General features: G+C 39.0%; 1 protein-coding gene across 6 annotated transcripts in view; it reads right to left on the bottom strand.

Moving 5' to 3' along the window:
* The window catches only part of ALPK1 (alpha kinase 1), a 151,851-nt gene that overhangs the window by 74,691 nt on the left and 55,389 nt on the right, over positions 1-21,771 (bottom strand). For 4 of the 6 annotated variants that reach the window (XM_060012894.1, XM_060012896.1, XM_060012898.1 and 1 more), the window contains exons 3-4: positions 4,747-4,978; positions 295-449 (exon numbers count right to left, since the gene is read on the bottom strand). In XM_060012894.1, the coding sequence (XP_059868877.1) occupies positions 295-449; positions 4,747-4,867 (276 nt within the window). In that variant the 5' untranslated portion in view covers positions 4,868-4,978. Of the gene's footprint in view, positions 1-294; positions 450-4,746; positions 4,979-21,771 lie in introns of those variants that run through there. The other 2 variants (XM_069540702.1, XM_060012899.1) reach the window with 2 other exon arrangements.

Here is a 21,771-nt window from a genome sequence, read left to right as displayed (position 1 = left end):
TCAATAAAGACTTAAAAGAAAAGAATATATATTTTTTTAAGTCATGCAAATATTTCAGCATGACATGACCACACTTCTTCACTTGTACTTGATTTGCCTTTCCAACAGAAGGTCTTATGGGCAAGCAAACCCTCTTAAAAAGCTTCCCCCCACACACATTAGTCAATCTGGCAGAGCCGACCATAAGGGTAGGGGCTGTTTTATGCTTCAAAGAAATTTAATCTATTAGACCACTTAGAGGCTAAATGCCTCACTTGGGGGTGTCAGAGGAACAGGTGGTGTGGCTCTTCCTACCAGTAACTGCTCCAACCCGGCGCCAATCACATCCTGCAGGTTTGTTTTGTCCTCTGGGCCCACAGCTTGTTTGTACTGCCACTTTTCAGGCACGAAGGGCCACTTCATTTCCTTTGCCTCCTGGATCAGGGTTCTTAACTCGCTGGGGAGTGAAGCTGCAAAGGTCAGAGTTCAGGTAAGGAAATTGCAGTCAAAGAAAAGGCTGTTGAGTTACCAATGTTATGATGAAGCACCTCAGTGGCAAAAAAATTTTTCCTACCTCTTGCTGGCTGGCCTAACCTGGTGGTTCTGACTCAAAGAATAATAGCAAAAAGCTATCTGTCAGGGGTGGCCCTGGTCTACTTCGCCCTACGGGTAAATTGGGGTAGTCAGGCATTAAAAAAGGTTTTAGCAGGAAGTAAAGCACTTCAGTGACTATCTCTGCATGAAGAATCAGAGAAAGGAACGAAGGAAATATTATTTTTCCTGTAAAATGAGAACGGGACTGAGATGGAATGGCATTTGGGGCTTGTGGCAGCTGGGTAATGCAGAGAATCAATCTGTACAACCTCTTTTTTCTCCTCTAAGACCTCACCTCACCTCAGACTTTCCCTGTGGACTACATTTGAATATAGACAATGAATGCAAAAAAACCCATATCAATTTATTATGAAATGGCCTTGTTTCACATTAGGAGATATAGTTAATCTCTTAATAGACATCAAACCTAGTTAATTATATAAGTCAACAACCTCCTATCCAAACTTGGGAAACCCAAAAAGCTCTGCAAACTAGAAGGTTTTTTTTAAGTTTGGCACCTGAACCAGACTTGAATTGACTAGAGGCTATTTATAATCTTGTTATCGTGAGATTAGTCAACATTTTGTTCTGAAAATTTTAATTTTTGACTGTAGATGCTGCCCCAGCTTCTACTGGAGTGTATATACACCATACTTCCCTTTCTAACATTTGAAAAAATTCTGAATTCTGCAGCACATGTGACCCCCCTCCAGGGCTGTGAATAAGGTATCATGGACTTGTATATATGACTGCCAGCTATAAATCTCCAGGTGCTTGTCTTGCAGACATCTCAGACTCAACATATCTAAAACTGAACTCATCACCTTTTTTCTAAATATTGTATTTCCCTCTCTGTTTTCTATTTTGATGAATGCTACTATCATTCACTGACTCGCCCAAGTCTGAAACCCAGAAGTTGGTCTAGACTTTTTGTTCTCTCTTCCTCCCTGAATCTAATTGGTTATCAAATTCTGTGGATCCTAAAATCGACTTCTTCCTTTTAATTATCAGTAATTCTTTCCTGAATCATTGTTTTCTATCTCTCCCCATCCATTTCATCTTCCAAACTGTTGATCCATTTTGCTAAAAACAAGATGGACCAGGCCATTGCTCTGCACAAAATTCTCCAATACTTTTGCACATCCTGTCCTCACTGTTTGCATTGCCCTCCCTCAATTGCCTCATGACCAAGCTCAGGCCCACTGACTTCATTCAGCATTCAGCGCAAACACTGCCACTTCTCATTAGCCCTGCCATGATCTCCCAGTGGAATTGAGATGTCCCTCATGAGTGCTCCCAAACCCACAGGTGCATGCTCCTTTCAGCGTTCATCCCACTGTTCTCTAGCCACATCTATCCTTTCATTGAACTGTGGACTGTCAGCTCCCTGAAAACTGGCATCACATCTTATCACTTTTGTAAATCACACCATGATGGTTAAAAGAAAGATTAGTCTCATGTTTACATGAGACATGCTAAATAAGACAAAAGAGATATGACAAAGAGAGTGAAAAAAAAGAAGAGAAGGAAGAAAAGCTAACTCTGCCTTGGTTCATGATGTCTTCTTGAGTCCTTGCCACCAGCTGGACAAATGTAAGGAAGTCTCCTGAGGGGAAGGACTGCTTGGCATTGAGGGGATAATGCATGGGCTATGTCAATGAAGGATCGATCTGGACTGACTACTAAGGATAACTTACAAGTATCACACTGAAACCATTGTCCCCCCACCCCCTGCCCCATTCAGTAACCCAGAACTACTGAGCACCCTCTGTGCAATGGCACTCCCCCAGTGAAAGCAAAACCACAAGGTTGGAAGCCTATGTGGTCACAATCTCCTCTTACCACCACTGACATAATTTTAATCTCTGAAAATGTTTCCAATATACATATAGAGAAAATTTCTTAAATGATATTTCTAAATAGTCATGAATAGGATGACTATTCAGTTCTGTTTGCTTAGGACAGTCCTATGTAATCATAGTGTACTTATTAATAGTGCTCTTTCACTCTCAAAAGTACTTCAATTCTGATAAATTATTTGGATACTCTGTCCATGAGTGTCAAGCTCAGGAGTCAAAGGATTAGTTAAATGACAACAGAAATGTGATTTCTGGATTCACAGAATTTCACTGCATTTTGGCAATGAATAGCTTTAAATATTTTCAAAATTTCTTCTTGATGATATATTTGTCACAAATCCTTTTTTCCTCCTCATACCACCGTTTCCTTACAGATCGTGCCAGAACGTGGATAGTCCACTGGGGAATACTGAAATAAAAGATGCCTCTGAAGTACGTTTTAAAAATATATCTCTTTTTGGATTTCAGTTCCTTCTCTATCCCAGTGGGTTAGAGTTGCTAGGACTAGTCACCCATGCTGACTATGACAATTTCTGAAGAAAAGGGATGGGGTTGAGAGGAAGAGGGAAAAGAATAAAACCCACAGTGTTTGTGTTCGAGTCTACCGGCTGGCCCTGTCGCCTTAAGTGACCCTGTACTAATGCCTTTCTCTGGGAGCACATGCGGGTGATGACATCAGTGGTGGTGGCAGCCCGACCCGTGAGCTAGAGCTGCTCAGAAACCACCTGCCGAGGGACAGGCTCCGTGTTCAGACTGTGTCCAACCACACTGATGGCGCTCGGGTGGACCACGCAACAGGCAGTGGCGATGGGCGAATGCTGAGTTTGTCAATGGCTCAGCACAGGGTTCCTCCGCCATTGGTTTACTGGATTCAGCCAACCCCAGCAGTCCGCCCCTGACCGAGCAGTAGCCTCCTCTGCCTCTCTGGTCACTTACTTCCCCAAGCAGCTTACCTGAAGGGCCATGGCTAATTGAGTGATTTTGCAGTCGTGATTTGCCTTATCTGGAACTAAACTGATTATTTCTCCTATTCTGTGGCACTTGGGAAGAAAAAGAAAATGAAAATCCTTCCTGAATGAGGGCTCAGAGTCTTCACTAAGGAGAACACAAAGCTTAAAGGAATTTGGGCTGAAGAGACAAAGGACATGATGTAGTAAAAGGAGAAGAGAAAAACTTCAGGAGTAATAACAGAACACAACGCACTGCCCCTGGGGAGAACCAGGACCAGCACTGGAGCAAGTGAAGTTAGACTCTGATGTATCTGGCTAGTAAAGAAAGAAAACACTAAGGCTGTGCAACAACTGGACATGGGGCATGTTATCTGGAAAAGAGCCTGGATGACAGGTTACAAAAAGTTAGACTTCTAAAGGCACCTAAAAGTTCTCTTATAAAAATATATGTGCCTATATACAAGAATGTGGGAAAAAGACTCTCCTAGAACCTTTTCCCATTACATAATCAACAACAACAAAAGAGATGGGGAGTGTGCATTTTATATGGGGATCTTATTTCTGTAAGGAATAGCAAATGACTAAAAATACAAAGAAAAATATTAAAAGCACATAAAAGGGACACACTGATAGAAATGAAGGGAAATTCATCTGAATGCTAAAAAGAAATCTAAGAAGGCTGCCTCTTCAAAACTGGCTAAAGAAGAAATCAGAAATGCTTTAACTTTCTAGACTTTGTGATTATAACTTCCCAAACAATGACTCATCTAAAACTATGAACGGCACAAACTATGAATGAGCAAAAAAGCCAAATTCTTAAACTCTGATAATGATGCAATAAGCATTTATCAGTATGAGTGGATTTATTTTACAAATGGCATGTAAATACAAGATAAGAAAATGTACTGATGATCAAAAAAGAGAGATGGGACTGATGAGATGACATATTTGTGGAAACTGTAGAAGTCTATGGAAACTGATGAGGCACAAAAGCCTAGTTTGAAAAAAAAGTATGTGCCACCATTCAGAAGTTGCTTCAATTTTTTAATAATTGAAATTTACGTGCACCAGCCCACTTGGACCCTTTGTTCTTCCTGAACTAAACTGTTTCTTGTGGCCTCATGTTTACTGAAGCTTAAAATTAGAACTGACAGCAATTCACTGCAACAAAGTGGGCTTCCTCCCCTGCCCGTCCACCCACAGCCCATGTCCCATTCATGCCCTAGAAATCCACTCATCTCTCTGTGGTCATCTGCCAAGAGAAGAAAAATAGGGCAGAGATGAGAATGTGTTGTTCAGACAGGGGAAAGGAGAGAAAACCTGCTGCTCCCCATTTCCCCCAGCACCTCCCATCAGGACCTCACCTCTGCACCGCTGGTCCTCCCTCTTGTCCTCCTCTAACACATCTGACGCCTCCAACAAGAGCTGGTCCAGCACTTGCTTGCACTCTTGCAGTAGCACAGCTACAGCTTTTTGATTATTCATGATGATTACCCTCCCTCGATGATGAGTCGTGTGTCCCTGGGTCTACAGTGATCAATTACCTAGGAGAAGACATCGATTCTCAATAAAAGAGCCCCTTCAAGCCTGAGGTACCTGGTGAACAAAAGAGGGGGAAAGATGATTAACTGAAGCGTCATCAATTATCTATAAGACTCAAGCAGGGAGGGATAATAGAGCAAGCACATGAAAATACATGACAGCCCCTGAGGACTTTCTTAGGGGAGTGTGTGAAATTACTGCAGGGCCTGGTCTAGATGGGCAGCACCTCGAAGTCATCAGAGAGCAGAAGGGAAAGGGTCCTGGTGCAGACCTGGTTACCCACAGTGAAGTCAGTGGAATCACATGGAGCCAAATGAAATGAATATACCCTATGATTCATGTATCTTCTGAATACCTCATATCAGTGCCTCTGGATCCCAGGGGCACCACACTTTCTTGCCTCTCTGGGAGTCTACAGGAAGCATCTGGCTAACAGTTCTAATATTCAGACACAAGCACATGGTAATATGAAGTTTACCACTCTCATAACCCACTGCTGATTTCCCCTGTGCAGTATTCTTTATGGTATTTAGCATCATATAATTTGGACCAAAATAGGCAATGACAGATGCCAAATTTAAAGCTCTTCACTGCCAGGCACATTGCCAAATAAAATAAAGAAACATAATCCCAGAAAACCCAATTTCCTAGATCTATCATATGGATAGATCTACTTATATCCCATTTAACACATATACAGCTGAGGGACTTCTTATATAAATATGAGTATACTGTAATGAGCTATTGCAGTCAAAGTAATTTCAGGAACAAAATAACCCACTGACTGTACAAAAAATGCCTGACAAATACTGAAAAGTCTCTTGATTAACAAATTTTTTTTAATTGAAGTATAGTTGACTTACAATGTTGTGTTAGTTTCTGGTGTACAGCAAAGTGATTCAATTTCATATACATACACACACACACACACATACACACACACACACATATATATATATGTTCTTGTTCAAATTCTTTTCCCTTATAGGTTATTACAAAATATTGGGTATAAGTTCCCTGTGTTATACAGTAGGTCCTTGTTGTTTATTTTCTATATAGTAGTTTAACAAATCATTTTGCTTGTTTTCCTTTTATTAAAGAATGTACATTGTAAACAAAACAAAGGAAGTTATTCTCTTTCTGAATTTGCCAGAATAGACAGTGGAGCTGCTGTCTCGTTGTGACACTCTTGTATGGCATGTAGAATCTTATTACCAAAGAAAGAGAATCTGAAAAGGAAGAAAGTACAACAGATATATGATCTATTCCCTCTGTTATCTAGCAGATCCATGAAACACAATATTTTACTGTTTTAGTAATCATTAAAACTATTAAACCAGTGAATTATTGTGTTGGTGTTGGGGAAAATGTGCTCTGCTACACAATGGCCTCACTTTAAGAAGCTGGTTTTGAATCTGAAATAGCAAGAAAGTGTTTTTCTATCTTTTATCTATTCTATGACTTAACAGGAACAGAAAATGAAGGATGAACTGTGAAATCTAAACTCTGTAATTTTCATTCTAACCTGAATTTTATCCTCGCTGTACTTTAGGTTTTCATTCACACACACACACACACACACACACACACACACACACGTAGAAGTGCCAAAGCAAAGTTTTAGGATGCAACAGACTTGTTTCATGAAGACAATCATGTACTCATTGATGAAGAACACAAGCAGAGTTTTCATACAACAGTCTTGTTACTTGAAAGAGCATTTACATTAAGTGAAGTCATGAAATTAGTTACTGGAAGCATTTAAACATAAATATAAATTTAATCTCTTTTCTGCTTAAGATGTTTCATAGAGTATTCCTTCATGGATTGGGTTGTTGGACTAAATGGTTTTCAGTGTCCCTTTTAGCTCAAGTGTTTATGTCAATGTTTTGTGGTACAAGCTGACCATTAGCTTGCCTTTCTATGAAAAGAACTAAACAGTAAGGGCTGGTCAGAGAGTTAATCAGTAGACTAGAGTGAGCAAGAGGCCATGTAGCAATGATAGCCCATTCCCACCATTCCCTGAAAAAGGGAGATGGTGACTATAATGGAAGGTTAGTATGGAAATTGGGAAATGCAGTTGGTGGATGAGAAAGTTAAGAACAAACTTTGTTTGGAATGAGTAACGGGTGAGTAGGACTCTCACTTTTCTTCAAGTCCTAAATTAAATCAAGAAGGGAGTTCACTTTCCCAGGATCCTTTTTATAGGACTTCATATAGAAATAGAGGTATAAAAAGAAAATATGAAGAGCTCATGCACAAAGAAATAAAACTGCACTATAATATAATTTTAATAGCACATCACCCCTTTGTCTAAAGGCTTAATGTTTTATTAGTGCTGTATCATCCTCTTAGGGTAGACAGTAGTCTTCCATTATAAATTTTAACTGCTTTGTTTCTGTTAATATTTTAAGCAGAGAGAGTATGTAGTAAAGAAAAGACCTAGAAATAGGAAAACTAATATACATAATAGTGCTCAACGACTAATTCCACTTCATTCTCTACTATTAACTATTTGTGAGACCTCTGAGTTTCACTTTTGAGATTCACTTTTCTCATCTATATTTTGAGGGGATTGGTTGGGAACAATTGTTAAAATGTTTCCAGGTCTTAAATTACATACTCAGCAGCAGTTTAGATAGACCAGGTTGTCTATCTAAAGAATAGATAGACTAAAGAATATCTGATATGTATTTACTGAAAAATTCCTGGCTCTTTTCAGAACCCTTAAGTGTAATATTTTTATGCATACTCTTCTCTGTGGGTTAGAAGTATGGGCTTGAATCTTAGAGGCTGATTACTAAATATTCTTCTTTGCTTTTGTTTCCTCACTTGAAACCCTGATTCCTGATGCACAGGATCATAAATCTCTTCCTTTTGTCTAAGTGCTGTGAAAGAGAGATAAGATACATGGTTTTGTGAGGGCAAACAACAGGACTTGACCTAAGCATTTGGGTAAGGACAGGGCAGGTCAAGGGGGGCTTCTCTGAGGATGTGATGCCTGAATTAACCTCTGAAAGAGGAACAGGGCTTAATGAAGTTAAAATGGTAGGGAACAGTCCTAACGTAGAAGGAAATATAGAGGGAATGAAAGAAGGTCAGGTTGGCTGAACTAGACAGAAAAGGAGAAAGCTGACATGAAGTGATGCTGGAGAGGTAAGCAGGGACTGTGGAGGGCCTTGTGTGCCAGGTAAGGAATTTTGTGTTTACCCTAAGAGTCACAGAAAACTACTGGTAGCAGTAGGAACACAACCAGATTTACATTTGGGAATGATCATTCTGTTTTGGACGTAGTTTGTATATAAGGGGGCAGGGAGGAAGAGGGTGACTGCAGGAAGATCAGTTAGGTACTTATTGCAATAATCCAGGTGAGAGATACAAGGACTTTGGACCAGACTGATGATATCAGAGATATGGAAAATTGGACAGATTTGAGAACTGTTTAGGGAGTATATGCACTGTTGGTGTTGGATGGCTATGAATGGTCTTAAGGATGAGTCCCAAATTTCTACCTCACCATAGCTCAAAACTGAATAGATGATGTTAGCATACTTTGAGACAGGGAACATAGACGAGAAAAGACATAAATACACCTTCTACTTCTAGCAATAAAGATAGTAAGGAAGCTAAATCATACAGTTCAACATAAGCAATCAAATTTTAACCAAGAAAGCATGTCTAAAACGGAAGAAGAGATTTCCAAGATAATGAATGTTTATTACTTGTGACTTCCCAAACTATACCAAAGATATTCTTTATACTTTTTGAAAGTTATAGCATTTCCCCCTTTCCCTGTAGAATTCAGGGGAGACAATAGGAAGAAATATTGTAACATGAGAAACACTGTGGAATCCAACCATCTGTCTAGACTTGTATGGTTCATTGTTAGGCATAACAGAGGCTGGAGCCCAGGAAATTTTCCTTCAGGCAACAGTCCCGCTGAAAATTTTGGTCAGCTTCATTTATAAAAGAATCATTTTCAATTTTAACACATATTGATTTTTGCCCCCCTGAACTGTGATGCTCTGTGAGCTATACATTATTTCTAAATTGGAAAATGGATGTTTCCCAATATTTTTTATAATCTATGAATTATGTTTTTCTATTTTAACATCCCCCCATATATTTTTTCTTTAAAAATCAAATAGAAAGAGACCAGAAAAAGCAAACAAACATGCAAACAGATAACTCTAGAATAAGTTAGACTCATATACTCTAAGGCACACATGCACACACACAGCCAAATGGTTATTTGTTCATACACTCTGTGTTTGATTTTGGCATATGAATAGTTTTATTAATGACTAAGAATTTAGCTGAGTAGCTGATTTATAGAATAACTGGCAAGTCAGCCATCATTAGAAAGAAGCACATCAGTGGATTATTCAAAGCCCCATTTCTTTTGGCATTTGTGTTTAAGTTTTTTTCACTGGACAATCAGTATACTTATTAGGGGGTAAATTAGGGAAAATAAAAGAACTCCAAAGGTATTCCATGGTCTACTGGCTGCCACCTTTGTAATAAATGGCCAGCCAACTAGTGAGAATCCTTAGGCTTGAAGATGTGGGGAAGCATAAAGAGGTAAAAGAGATGACTCCTACTGTCAAGAAGTTTACAATGTAATTAGAGGAATAAGACATAAATATATAAAAAATGAACTATTCAAAGCGTATCACACATGATTGTATTCTAAATGCTCTATTTAAATTATCTTTGTTGGAATTTAATTAATGGTTGGTTAAATTTATAAGCAAGTTTAAAGAGCTCATTTAATTCATATGCACATGAATAATTATACTAAAAGTACTTTTTCATCTACATTCAAAATTATGTATCACATTGTTTTTAGGAGAAAATATATTCTGGTCTCCCACATAGAACAACAAGAATAAGTTTCTCTAATCAGGCCCCAGCAATGACAATCCAGCCTTTCCCACCTTTTCACCCTCTTCTGAGCAACACCACACATCAACTCTGACCATATTACCTCTTGCACTGGTTGGTGGTCGAAATGGGTAAATAAAAGGAGAAAAAGAAATCTGACTGGAGAGTAATACAACTGTGCAGCTTGATTAGATACGTTTGGGTGACAGCCATTTGTTAGCATTTTAAAACTGCATGAAAAGGGAGAAGGAGAAGGCAACTTCTAAGCCACAAAAAACCTAAAGGGTAGACTTCTCTTTCTAGCAATATAGAAGACGATATGGTCTGACCAACATTCCTGCTGAAAACAACTAAAAATGCTGGAAAAACGTGTTAAAATATCTAAAATATATCAATGAAATGGCAAAAAAGGAAGGACTACTCAGAAGACAAAAATCAAGTAAAAGCTGGAACCCAGAAAGTTAACACAGAGGCTAGCGTTTGCCTTGAGTGTATTTGCCAAACACTGTGAGTTGAAACTGGTTTTCACTGTTTTGGAACATGGGAGGATAGGAAATAAAACCAAAGGCCTACCCAGGAGGGAGTAAAAGAGGAGACTCCCCCCTGCATAAAACTGTGATCCTAAAACGTTGCACTTTTAGTGTAGGGGTGAGCTAAAAATATATTCTCATCTTCTTCCCCTACCTGCCAGGAAAATTTTCTGTGGCAAAACATGCTGCTTCAAGGAGGAGAACAAAAATTTTTCCCTTGCAAATTGGAAGGCACAGGTCTGCAAAACCTCTGTCTGATAATAATTATTATTTTTTAATAGATTTTATTTGCTTATTTATTTATTTATGGCTGCGTTCGGTGTTCGTTGCCACACGTGAGCTTTCTCTAGTTGCAGCAAGGGGGGGCTATGCTTTGTTGTGGTGCACGGGCTTCTCATTGTGGTGTCTTCTCCACTCTTGTTGTGGAGCACGGGTTCTAGGCACATGGGCTTCAGTAGTTGTGGCATGTGGGCTCAGTAGTTGTGGCTTGTGGGCTCTACAGCGCAGGCTCATTAGTTTTGGTGCACAGGCTTAGTTGTTCTGCAGCATGTGGGATCATCCTGGACCAGGGCTTGAACCTGTGTCCCCTGCATTGGCAGCCGGATTCTTAACCACTGTGCCACCAGGGAAGCCCCATCTAGCTGATAATTATTTTTAAATAAACTATTTACAAATGAGCCCAGGTTGGTGGTTTTCTCAGGCAACTGGTGGAATGAAACATAATCTTCTCTAAAGGAATCTGATTTCAATCCAAGTTTCAAAGACTGTCACCTATAAAATACCAAGAAACATGAGCTCCTGGTCAAAGCTCACAAAATGCATAAGATAAAAAGAAACAATGAATGAAAGCAGAAACAACAGATAGTAAAATTAGACCTACAAAAGACTATAGATAATGGAATTATCAGATATATACTACAAAATATACATGTTTAAAGAACTGAAAGAGTAATGTTGAGTGTATGAGTAAAGAGCAAGAAACTATAAAAAGGGACAAGCATATTGAAAAAGAATCAAATACAATTTCTACAAACAAAAAACATAATAAAAATTTTAAATTCAGGGCATTGGATATATTTGATAAAATATTAGCTCTGGCTAAAGACAGAATTTTTGAACTGAAAAATACATCAGAACACATCACCTAGAATGCAACAGAAAAAGATAAAGGGATGGAAAATACAAGACAGATTAAGAAACACAGAGGACTGATGGAAAAGCTCTAACATATATTCAGAGTCTTAGATGGAAAGAAGCTGAGGAAGCAGAAGAAATTTGGAGGGATAATGACTAACAACTTTTAGACCAGGAGAAAGACAATAATCAAAATTCCCATAATACTCAAGCAGGATAAATTAATAAAAATTCATACCTAGAAATATCAGAGTGAAAGTAGGTAACACAAAAGACATAGAGAAGATCTTTAAAATGGCGAGAGAGAAAAGACAGATTATCTTCAAAGAAATAACAATGAATTTATAGATAGCTACCTAAAAGCAAGAGTGGAAACTAGAAGACAGTGAAAAGATAGCTTTAATATGCTAGGAGGGGAAACCATACAAAATAAAGGTATTTAAAAATAAACATCAACAGTTCCAAACATACCTCTATAGTATGTACTTTAGATAAAAGGAAAGTGGTCACAGATGAAAGGCTTGAGATTCAAGGAGAAGTAATAATAATAAAAGTGGTAAGTTACTGGCTAAGTATAAACAAACATTGATTGTATAATGCTACAGAAACAATTTCTGTCTTGTGGATGAAAAAAATAGAACAATACACATACAAACACCAACAGCATATATGTCAGGAGGAAAGTGAGCGACATTAAAGTTTTCTAAGATTCTTGAGTTGGTCAGGAGGAGTGGAGACATTAATTTTAGACTATGATAAAATGTCTAAGATAATCCATAAAAAATTAAAATAAAACATATAACTTAGAAACTAGTGAAAGGAAAAAAAAAGAAAAAAACCAATGTAAAAGAAGGCAAGAAAAAAAGAAAATCAAGACATATACTTCTAAATGACTCACAGGTCAAAGAAGTCACTATTATGGAAATTAGAAAATATTATAATGGAATGACAAATACTACATATCAAAATGGAATTCAGTCAAAGTGGAACATAAACATATTAATGCTTCCAATAAATACACATGGGTTAAATACTACAGTAAAATGATAATGATAGACTAGATTAAAAAATAGCTACATGGGGCTTCCCTGGTGGCGCAGCAGTTGAGAGTCCCGCCTGCCGATGCAGGGGACACAGGTTCGTGCCTGGTCCGGGAAGATCCCACATACCACGGAGCGGCTGGGCCCGTGAGCCATGGCCATTGAGCCTGCGCATCTGGAGCCTATGCTCCGCAATGGGAGAGGCCACAACGGTGAGAGGCCCGTGTACCGCAAAAAATCAAAAAAAAAAGCAAAAACAAACAAACAACAAAAAAAATAGCTACATGGATTTAGGTAAGCATAAGAATATGGAAATGTTAAAAGTAGTAAGATGAAAAAAGATATAGAAAAATACTAACTAAAAGAAAGCTGATGTAGCTATATTAATATCAGATAAAACAGACTTTAAGGCAAAAGGAATTAGAACCGATGAAAAGGTCACTTCACAATGATATAGTTCAGCTCACCAGAAAGGTATGGCAATGCTAACTTTGCATATATCTAGCATAACTTTAATATATATGAAACAAAAATTGAAAGAATCATACAGAAAAATATGCAAATACATAATAATAGTGGGAAAATTTAACACACTTCTCTTAGAAGCTAACATATTAAGCAAATGAAAGTCAGAAATGATATCATTGATTTGATCAACAGAATTGACCAACGGATCTAATAGATATTTATGAAACAGCATACTCAACAGTAGCAGAATACACATTATTTTGAAGCATACCTGGAACATTTACAAGAATTTAACACCTGCTGTGCCATAAAAGAAATCTCAGCAAATTTCAAAGGATTAATATCAAACAGATGACATGAACTAAATAACAAAAGAGAGGAGGGCCCTGAACCAAGATGGTGGAGTAGAAGGACGAGCTCTGGATCCCTCCTGTGAGAACACCAGGATCACAACTAGCTGCTGGACAATCATCAACAAGATGACACTGGAACTCACCAAAAAATATACCCCACGTCCAAAGACAAAGGAGAAGCCACAGTGAGATGGTAGGAGAGGGGCAATAACAGCAAAATCAAATCCCATAAATGCTGCGTGGGTGACTCACAGACTGGAGAACACTTATACCACAGAAGTCCACCCACTGCAGTGAAGGTTCTGAGCCCCATGTCAGGCTTCCCAATCTGGGGGTCCGGCAAAAGGAGGAGGAATTCCTAGAGAATCAGACTTTGAAGGCTAGTGGGATTTGATTGCAGGACTTCGACAGGACTGGGGGAAACAGAGACTCCACTCTTGGAGGGCACACACAAAGTAGTGTGCACATCGGGACCCAGAGGAAGGAGCAGTGACCCCAGGGGAGACTGAACCAGACCGACCTGCTAGTGTTGGAGGGTCTCCTGCAGAGGCGGGTGGTGGCTGTGGCTCAGCGTGGGGACAACGACACTGGCAGCAGAAGTTCTGGGAAGTACTCCTTGGCGTGAGCCCTCCCAGAGTCAGCCATTAGCCCCACCAAAGAGCCCGGGTAGGCTCCAGGGTTGGGTTGCCTCAGGCCAAACAACCAACAGGGATGGAACCCAGCCCCACCCATCAGCAGTCAAGCAGATTAAAGTTTTACTGAGCTCTGCCCACCAGAGCAACAGTCAGCTCTACCCACCACCAGTCCCTCCCATCAGGAAACTTGCACAAGCCTCTTAGTTACCCTCATTCACCAGAGGGCAGACAGAAGCAGCAAGAAGAACTACAATCCTGCAGCCTGTGGAACAAAACCCACATTCACAGAAAAATGGACAAGATGAAAAGGCAGAGGGCTATGTTCCAGATGAAGGAACAAGATAAAACCACAGAAAAACAACTAAATGAAGTGGAGATAGGCAACCTTCCAGAAAAAGAACTCAGAATAATGATAGTGAAGATGTCCAGGACCTTGGAAAAAGAATGGAGGCAAAGATCAAGAAGATGCCAGAAATGTTTAACAAAGATCTAGAAGAATTAAAGAACAAACAAACAGGGCTTCCTTGGTGGTGCAGTGGTTGAGAGTCCGCCTGCTGATGCAGGGGACACGGGTTTGTGCCCCGGTCCGGGAGGATCCCACATGCCGCGGAGTGGCTGGGCCCGTGAGCTATGGCCCCTGAGCCTGCGCGTCTGGAGCCTGTGCTCTGCAATGGGAGAGGCCACAACACTGAGAGGCCCACATACCGGGAAAAAAAAAAAAAGAACAAACAAACAGAGATGCACAATACAATAACTGAAATGAAAACTACACTAGAAGGTATCAAAAGCAGAATAACTGAGGCAGAAGAACGGATAAGTGACCTGGAAGACAGAATGGTGGAATTCACTGCTGTGGAAGAGAATAAAGAAAAAAGAATGAAAAGAAATGAAGACAGCCTAAGTGACCTCTGGGACAACATTAAATGCAATAATATTCCCATTATAGGGGTCCCAAAAGGAGAAGAGAGAGAGAAAGGACCCGAGAAAATATTTGAAGAGATTATAGTCGAAAGCTTCCCTAACGTTGAAAAGGAAACAGCCACCCAAGTGCAGGAAGCGCAGCGAGTCCCATACGGGAAAAACCCAAGGAGAAACATGCCGAGACACATAGAAATCAAACTGGCAAAAAGTAAAGACAAAGAAAAATTCTTGAAAGCAGCAAGGGAAAAACAACAAATAACATACAAGGGAACTCCCAGAAGGTTAACAGCTGATTTCTCAGCAGAAACTCTACAAGCCAGAAGGGAGTGGCATGATACACTTCTAGTGATGAAAGGGAAGAACCTACAACCAAGATTACTCTACCCAGCAAGGATTTCATTCAGATTAGATGGAGAAATCAAAAGCTTTACACACAAGCAAAAGCTAAGAGAATTCAGCACCACCAAACCAGCTCTACAACAAATGTTAAAGGAAGTTCTCTAAGTGGGAAATACAAGAGAAGAAAAGGACCTACAAAAAACAAACCCAAAACAATTAAGAAAATGGTCATAGGAACATACATATCGATAATTACCTTAAATGTGAATGGATTAAAAGCTCCAACCAAAAGACACAGGCTTGCTGAATGGATACAAAAACAAGACCCATCTATATGCTGTCTACAAGAGACCCACTTCACACCTAGGGACACATACAGAGAGGATGAGGGGATAGAAAATGATATTCCATGAAAATGGAAATCAAAAGAAAGCTAAAGTAGCAATACTCATATCAGAAAAAATGGACTTTAAAATAAAGAATGTTACAAGAGACAACGAAGGACACTACATAATGATCAAGGGATCAATCCAAGAAGAAGATATAACAATTATAAGTATATATGCACCCAACATAGGAGCACCTCAATGCATAAGGTAACTGTTAACAGCTATAAAAGAGGAAATCGACAGTAACACAGTAATAGTGGGGGACTTTAACACCTCACTTACACCAGTGGACAGATCATCCAAACAGAAAATTAATAAGGAAACACAAGCTTTAAATGACACAATAGACCAGGTAGATTGAATTGATATTTATAGGACATTCCATCCAAAACCAGCAGATTACACATTCTTCTCAAGTGTGCACGGAACATTCTGCAGGATAGTTCACATCTTGGGTCACAAATCAAGCCTCAGTAAATTTAAGAAAACTGAAATCATATCAAGCATCTTTTCTGACCACAACACCATGAGATTAGAAATGAATTACAGAGAAAAAACTGTAAAAAACACAAACACATGGAGGCTAAACAATACATTACTAAATAACCAAGAGATCACTGAAGGAAACAAAGAGGAAATCAAAAAATACCTAGAGACAAATGACAATGAAAACACGACTATCCAAAACCTATGGGATGCAGCAAAAGCCGTTCTAAGAGGGAAGTTTATAGCTATACAAGCCCACCTCAATAAACAAGAAAATTCTCAAATAAACAATCTAACCTTACACCTAAAGGAACTAGAGAAAGAAGAACAAACAAAACTGAAAGTTAGCAGAAGGAAAGAAATCATAAAGATGAGAGCAGAAATAAATGAAATAGAAACGAAGAAAACAATAGCAAAGATCAATAAAACTAAAAGCTGGCTCTTTGCGAAGATAAACAAAATTGATAAACCATTAGCCAGACTCATCAAGAAGAAAAGGGAGAGGACTCAAATCAATAAAATTAGAAAGGAAAAAGGAGAAGTTACAACAGACACCACAGAAATGCAAAGCATCCGAAGAGACTACTACAAGCAACTCTATGCCAATAAAATGGACAACCTGGAAGAAATGGACAAATTCTTAGAAATGCACAACCTGCCAAGACTGAACCAGGAAGAAATAGAAAATATGAACAGACCAATCAGAAGGAATGAAATTGAAACTGTGATTAAAAATTTTCCAACAAACAGAAGTCCAAGAACAGATGGCTTCACAGGGGAATTCTATAAAACATTTAGAGAAGAGCTAACACCCATCCTTCTCAAACTCTTCCAAAAAATTGTGGAGGAAGGAACACTCCCAAACTCATTCTACGAGGCCACCATCACCCTGATACCAAAACCAGACAAAGATACTAAAAAAAAAAAAAAAAAGACAGACCAATATTACTGATGAATATAGACGCAAAAATCCTCAACAAAATACTAGCAAACAGAATCCAACAACATGTTAAAAGGATCATACACCATGATCAAGTGGGATTTATCCCAGGGATGAAAGGATTCTTCAATATACACAAACCAATCAATGTGATGCACCATATTAACAAACTGAAGAATAAAAACCATATGACCATCTCAGTAGATGCAGAAAAAGCTTTTGACAAAATTCAACACCCATTTATGATAAAAACTCTCCAGAAAGCGGGCATAGAGGGAACTTACCTCAACATAATAAAGGCCATATATGACAAACCCACAGCAAACATTCTCAATGGTGAAAAACTGAAAGCATTTCCACTAAGATCAGGAACAAGACAAGGATGTCCACTCTCATCACCAGTATTCAACATAGTTTTGCAAGTCCTAGCCATGGCAAACAGAGAAGAAAAAGAAATAAAAGGAATACAAATTGGAAAAGAACAAGTAAAACTGTCACTGTTTGTAGACGACATGATACTTTACATAGAGAATCCTAAAGATGCCACCAGAAAACGACTAGAGCTAATCAATGAATTTGGTAAAGTTGCAGGATACAAAATGAATGCACAGAAATCTCCTGCATTCCTATACACTAATGATGAAAAATCTGAAACAGAAATTAAGGAAACACTCCCATTTACCACTGCAACAAAAAGAATTAAATATCTAGGAATAAACCTACCTAGGGAGACTAAAGACCAGTATGCAGAAAATTATAAGACACTGATGAAAGAAATTAAAGATGACACCAACAGATGGAGAGATATACCATGTTCCTGGATTGGAAGAATCAATATTTTCAAAATGACTATACTACTCAAAGCAATCTACAGATTCAATGCAATCCCTATCAAATTACCAATGGCAGTTTTTACGGAACTAGAACAAAAAATCTTAAAATTTGTATGGAGACACAAAAGACCCTGAAAAGCCAAAGCAGTCTTCAGGGAAAAAAACGAGCTGGAGGAATCAGACTCCCTGACTTCAGACTATACTACAAAGCTACAGTAATCAAGACAATATGGTCCTGGCAGAAAAACAGAAGCACAGATCAACGGAACAAGATAGAAAGCCCAGAGATAAACCCACGCATCTATGGTCAACTAATCTATGACAAATGAGGCAAGGATAGACAATGGAGAAAAGACAGTCTCTTCAATAAGTGGTGCTGGGAAAACTGGACAGCTACACGTAAAAGAATGAAATTAGAACACACCCTAACACCACAGACAAAAATAAACTGAAAATGGATTCGAGACCTAAATGTAAGACCAGACACTATAAAACTCTTAGAGGAAAACATAGGAAGAACACTGTTTGATATAAATCACAGCAAGGTCTTTTTTGATCCACCTCCTAGCGTAATGGAAATAAAAACAAAAATAAACAAATGGGACCTAATGAAACTTCAAAGCTTTTGAACAGCAAAGGAAACCATAAACAAGACGAAAAGACAACCCTCAGAATGGGAGAAAATATTTGCAAAGGAATCAATGGACAAAGGATTAATCTCCAAAATATATAAACAGCTCATGTAGCTCAATATCAAAAGAAAAATGAACCCAGTCCAAAAATGGGCAGAAGACCTAAACAGACATTTCTCCAAAGAGGACATACAGATGGCCAAGAAGCACATGAAGAGCTGCTCAACATCACTAATTATGAGAGAAATGCAAATCAAAACTACAATGAGGTATCACCTCACACCAGTTAGAATGGGCATCATTGGAAAATCTACAAACAACAAATGCTGGAGAGGGTGTGGAGAAAAGGGAACCCTCTTACACTGCTGGTGAGAATGTAAATTGATACAGCCATTATGGACAACAGTATGGAGGTTCCTTAAAAAACTAAAAATAGAATTACCATATGATCCAGCAATCCCACTACTGGGCATATACCCAGAGAAAACCATAATTCAGAAAGACACATGCACCCCAATGTTCACTGCAGCACTATTTACAATAGCCTGGTCATGGAAGCAACCTAAATGCCCATCGACAGATGAATGGATAAAGAAGATGTAGTACATATATACAATGGAATATTACTCAGCCATAAAAAGGAACGAAATTGGGTCATTTGTTGAGATGTGGATGGTTCTAGAGACTGTCATACAGAGTGAAGTCAGTCAGAAAGAGAAAAACAAATATCGTTTATTGATGCATATATGTGGAACCTAGATAAATGGTACAGATGAACTGGTTTGCAGGGCAGGAATTGAGACACAGATGTACAGAACAAACGTATGGACACCAAGAGGGGAAAGCCGCAGGGGGGTGGTGGTGGTGGTGTGATGAATTGGGCGATTGGGATTGACATGTATACACTGATGTGTATAAAACTGATGACTAATAAGAACCTGCTGTATAAAAAAATAAATAAAATAAAATTTAAAAATTAAGAAAAGGGCTTCCCTGGTGGCACAGTGGTTGAGAGTCCGCCTGCCAACGCAGGGGACTGCGTTCGTGCCCCGGTCCGGGAAGATCCCACATGCCGCGGAGCAGCCGGGCCCCTTTGCCATGGCCGCTGAGCCTGCGAGTCTGGAAGTTCTTCCTCCACATTAAGCTACCCGCTTCTTCTTGCCAGGCTGCCTTGACTTATAATGCACCCTTTCCTTCCCCTTCCTTAAACAAATCCGCTCTCCCCTCAGGTCTCAGATTATATTTTATTTCCTCAAGTTTTTCTTAAAAAAACTGTTTAAAAAGCATGAGGCAGGGCTTCCCTGGTGGCGCAGTGGTTGAGAGTCCGCCTGCCGATGCAGGGGACACGGGTTCGTGCCCCGGTTCAGGAGGATCCCACATGCCGCGGAGCGGCTGGGCCCGTGAGCCATGGCCGCTGAGCCTGCGCATCCGGAGCCTGTGCTCCGCAACGGGAGAGACCACAACAGTGAGAGGCGCGTACCGCAAAAAAAAAAAAAAAAATTAAAAAATTAAAAATTAAGAAAAAAAATATACAGATGACACTGTACGGCCAAAATTCAATTAAGTTGGTAATCAATAATGAAAAGTTGACTAGATTAAAACCCTTATATAAATGAAAATTAAGAAATATGCTTCTAAATAACTCACAGTTCAAAGAAGTTTTCATTATGAAAATTAGAAAATATTAAAATGGAATGATAAGCACTACATATCAAAAAGTGTGGAATTTGGTCAAAGTGCAATGTAGAAGGACATTTATAGCCCAAATACTTATAACAGAGAAAGAAAGAATTATGGAAAATTAATGAGTTAAGCTTATATAACCAAAACTAAGGAAATGAATAGAAAAAGTAAACTAAAAGAAAGTAGAGGGAAGAAAATAAAGAGCAGAAATTAATGAAATAAAAAAACAAATAATAGGAAGATCAAGAAAATAAAATTCAAAAGACCAATGAAATTGACAAATTACCGGTAAACTTGATTGGGCAAATAAATCCAACCTTATGCAAATTATTTTTAAAATCAGCAACAAATGGCTAGAAAATATAATTTAATAAAAATATACCATTTACAATGGTATAAAATATGTAAGTTATAATAAAAACAATATATGTGTATATATAAAGTACCTAAGAATAATTCTAACAATAAATATGCAAGACATTTAGAGAGAAATTATAAAACTTACTTCGTTGAAAGATATTAATGAAAATCTAAATACATGAGGAGATACCCCATGTTAGTGGCATGGAAAACTCAATATTATCAAGACATCAATTTCACCAAGTTAATCTAAATTATTAATGCAATTCCAAGCAAAACAAACAGCTCTGTGTGTGCTTGTCTTTGTGTGCATCCTTACAAAATGATTCTAAAATTTATGTGGGAGAACAAAGTTCAAGAATAATCAAGATACTCCTAGTGAAAAATAACAAGGGAGGAGAGGGGGTGTCACACCAGATGTCAATAATTAATACAAAATGACATTAAATGATACAAAAATTACTGGCACTAGGATAGACCAAATGGATCTTCTAAATTAAATCAGGAGCTTAGCAAAGGACCCACGTACATATGAAAACTTGATTTATTACAGAGCTCAATATATGACACTGAGCTAATTGTTTTTTTAAAAATCAATATAGGGACTTCCCTGGTGGTGCAGTGGTTAAGAATCCACCTGCCAATGCAGGGGACACGGGTTCAAGCTCTGGTCCAAGAAGATCTCACATGCCGCGGAGCAACTAAGCCCGTGCATCACAACTACTGAGCCTGTGCTCTAGAGCCCCCATGCTACAACTACTGAAGCCCGCATTTTTAGAGCCCGTGCTCCGCAGCAAGAGAAGCCACTGCACTGAGAGGCCCACGCACCGCAATGAAGAGTAGCTCCCGCTCGCCGCAACTAGAGAAAGCCTGCACGCAGCAACGAAGACCCAACACAGCCAAAAATAAACAAATAAATAACTAAATATGTATTTTTTTTTTTTGCGGTACGCAGGCCTCTCACCGCTGCGGCCTCTCCCGTTGCAGAGCACAGGCTCCGGACGCGCAGGCCCAGCGGCCACGGCTCACGGGCCCAGCCGCTGTGCGGCATGTGGGATCCTCCCAGGGGCACGAAGCCATGTCCCCTGCATTGGCAGGCGGACTCTCAACCACTGCGCCACCAGGGAAGCCCAATAAATAAATATTTTGAAAAAATAAAATAAAATCAATACAAGTCACAGACCAAAAAGTGAAAGACAAAACCATGAAAGAAAAAAAAA

This window comes from Delphinus delphis, chromosome 5 (assembly GCF_949987515.2).
Source record: "Delphinus delphis chromosome 5, mDelDel1.2, whole genome shotgun sequence".
Taxonomy (NCBI): domain Eukaryota; kingdom Metazoa; phylum Chordata; class Mammalia; order Artiodactyla; family Delphinidae; genus Delphinus; species Delphinus delphis.
Note: the sequence above shows the minus strand (reverse complement) of the source record. Positions and strands in the feature narration are given on the sequence as shown.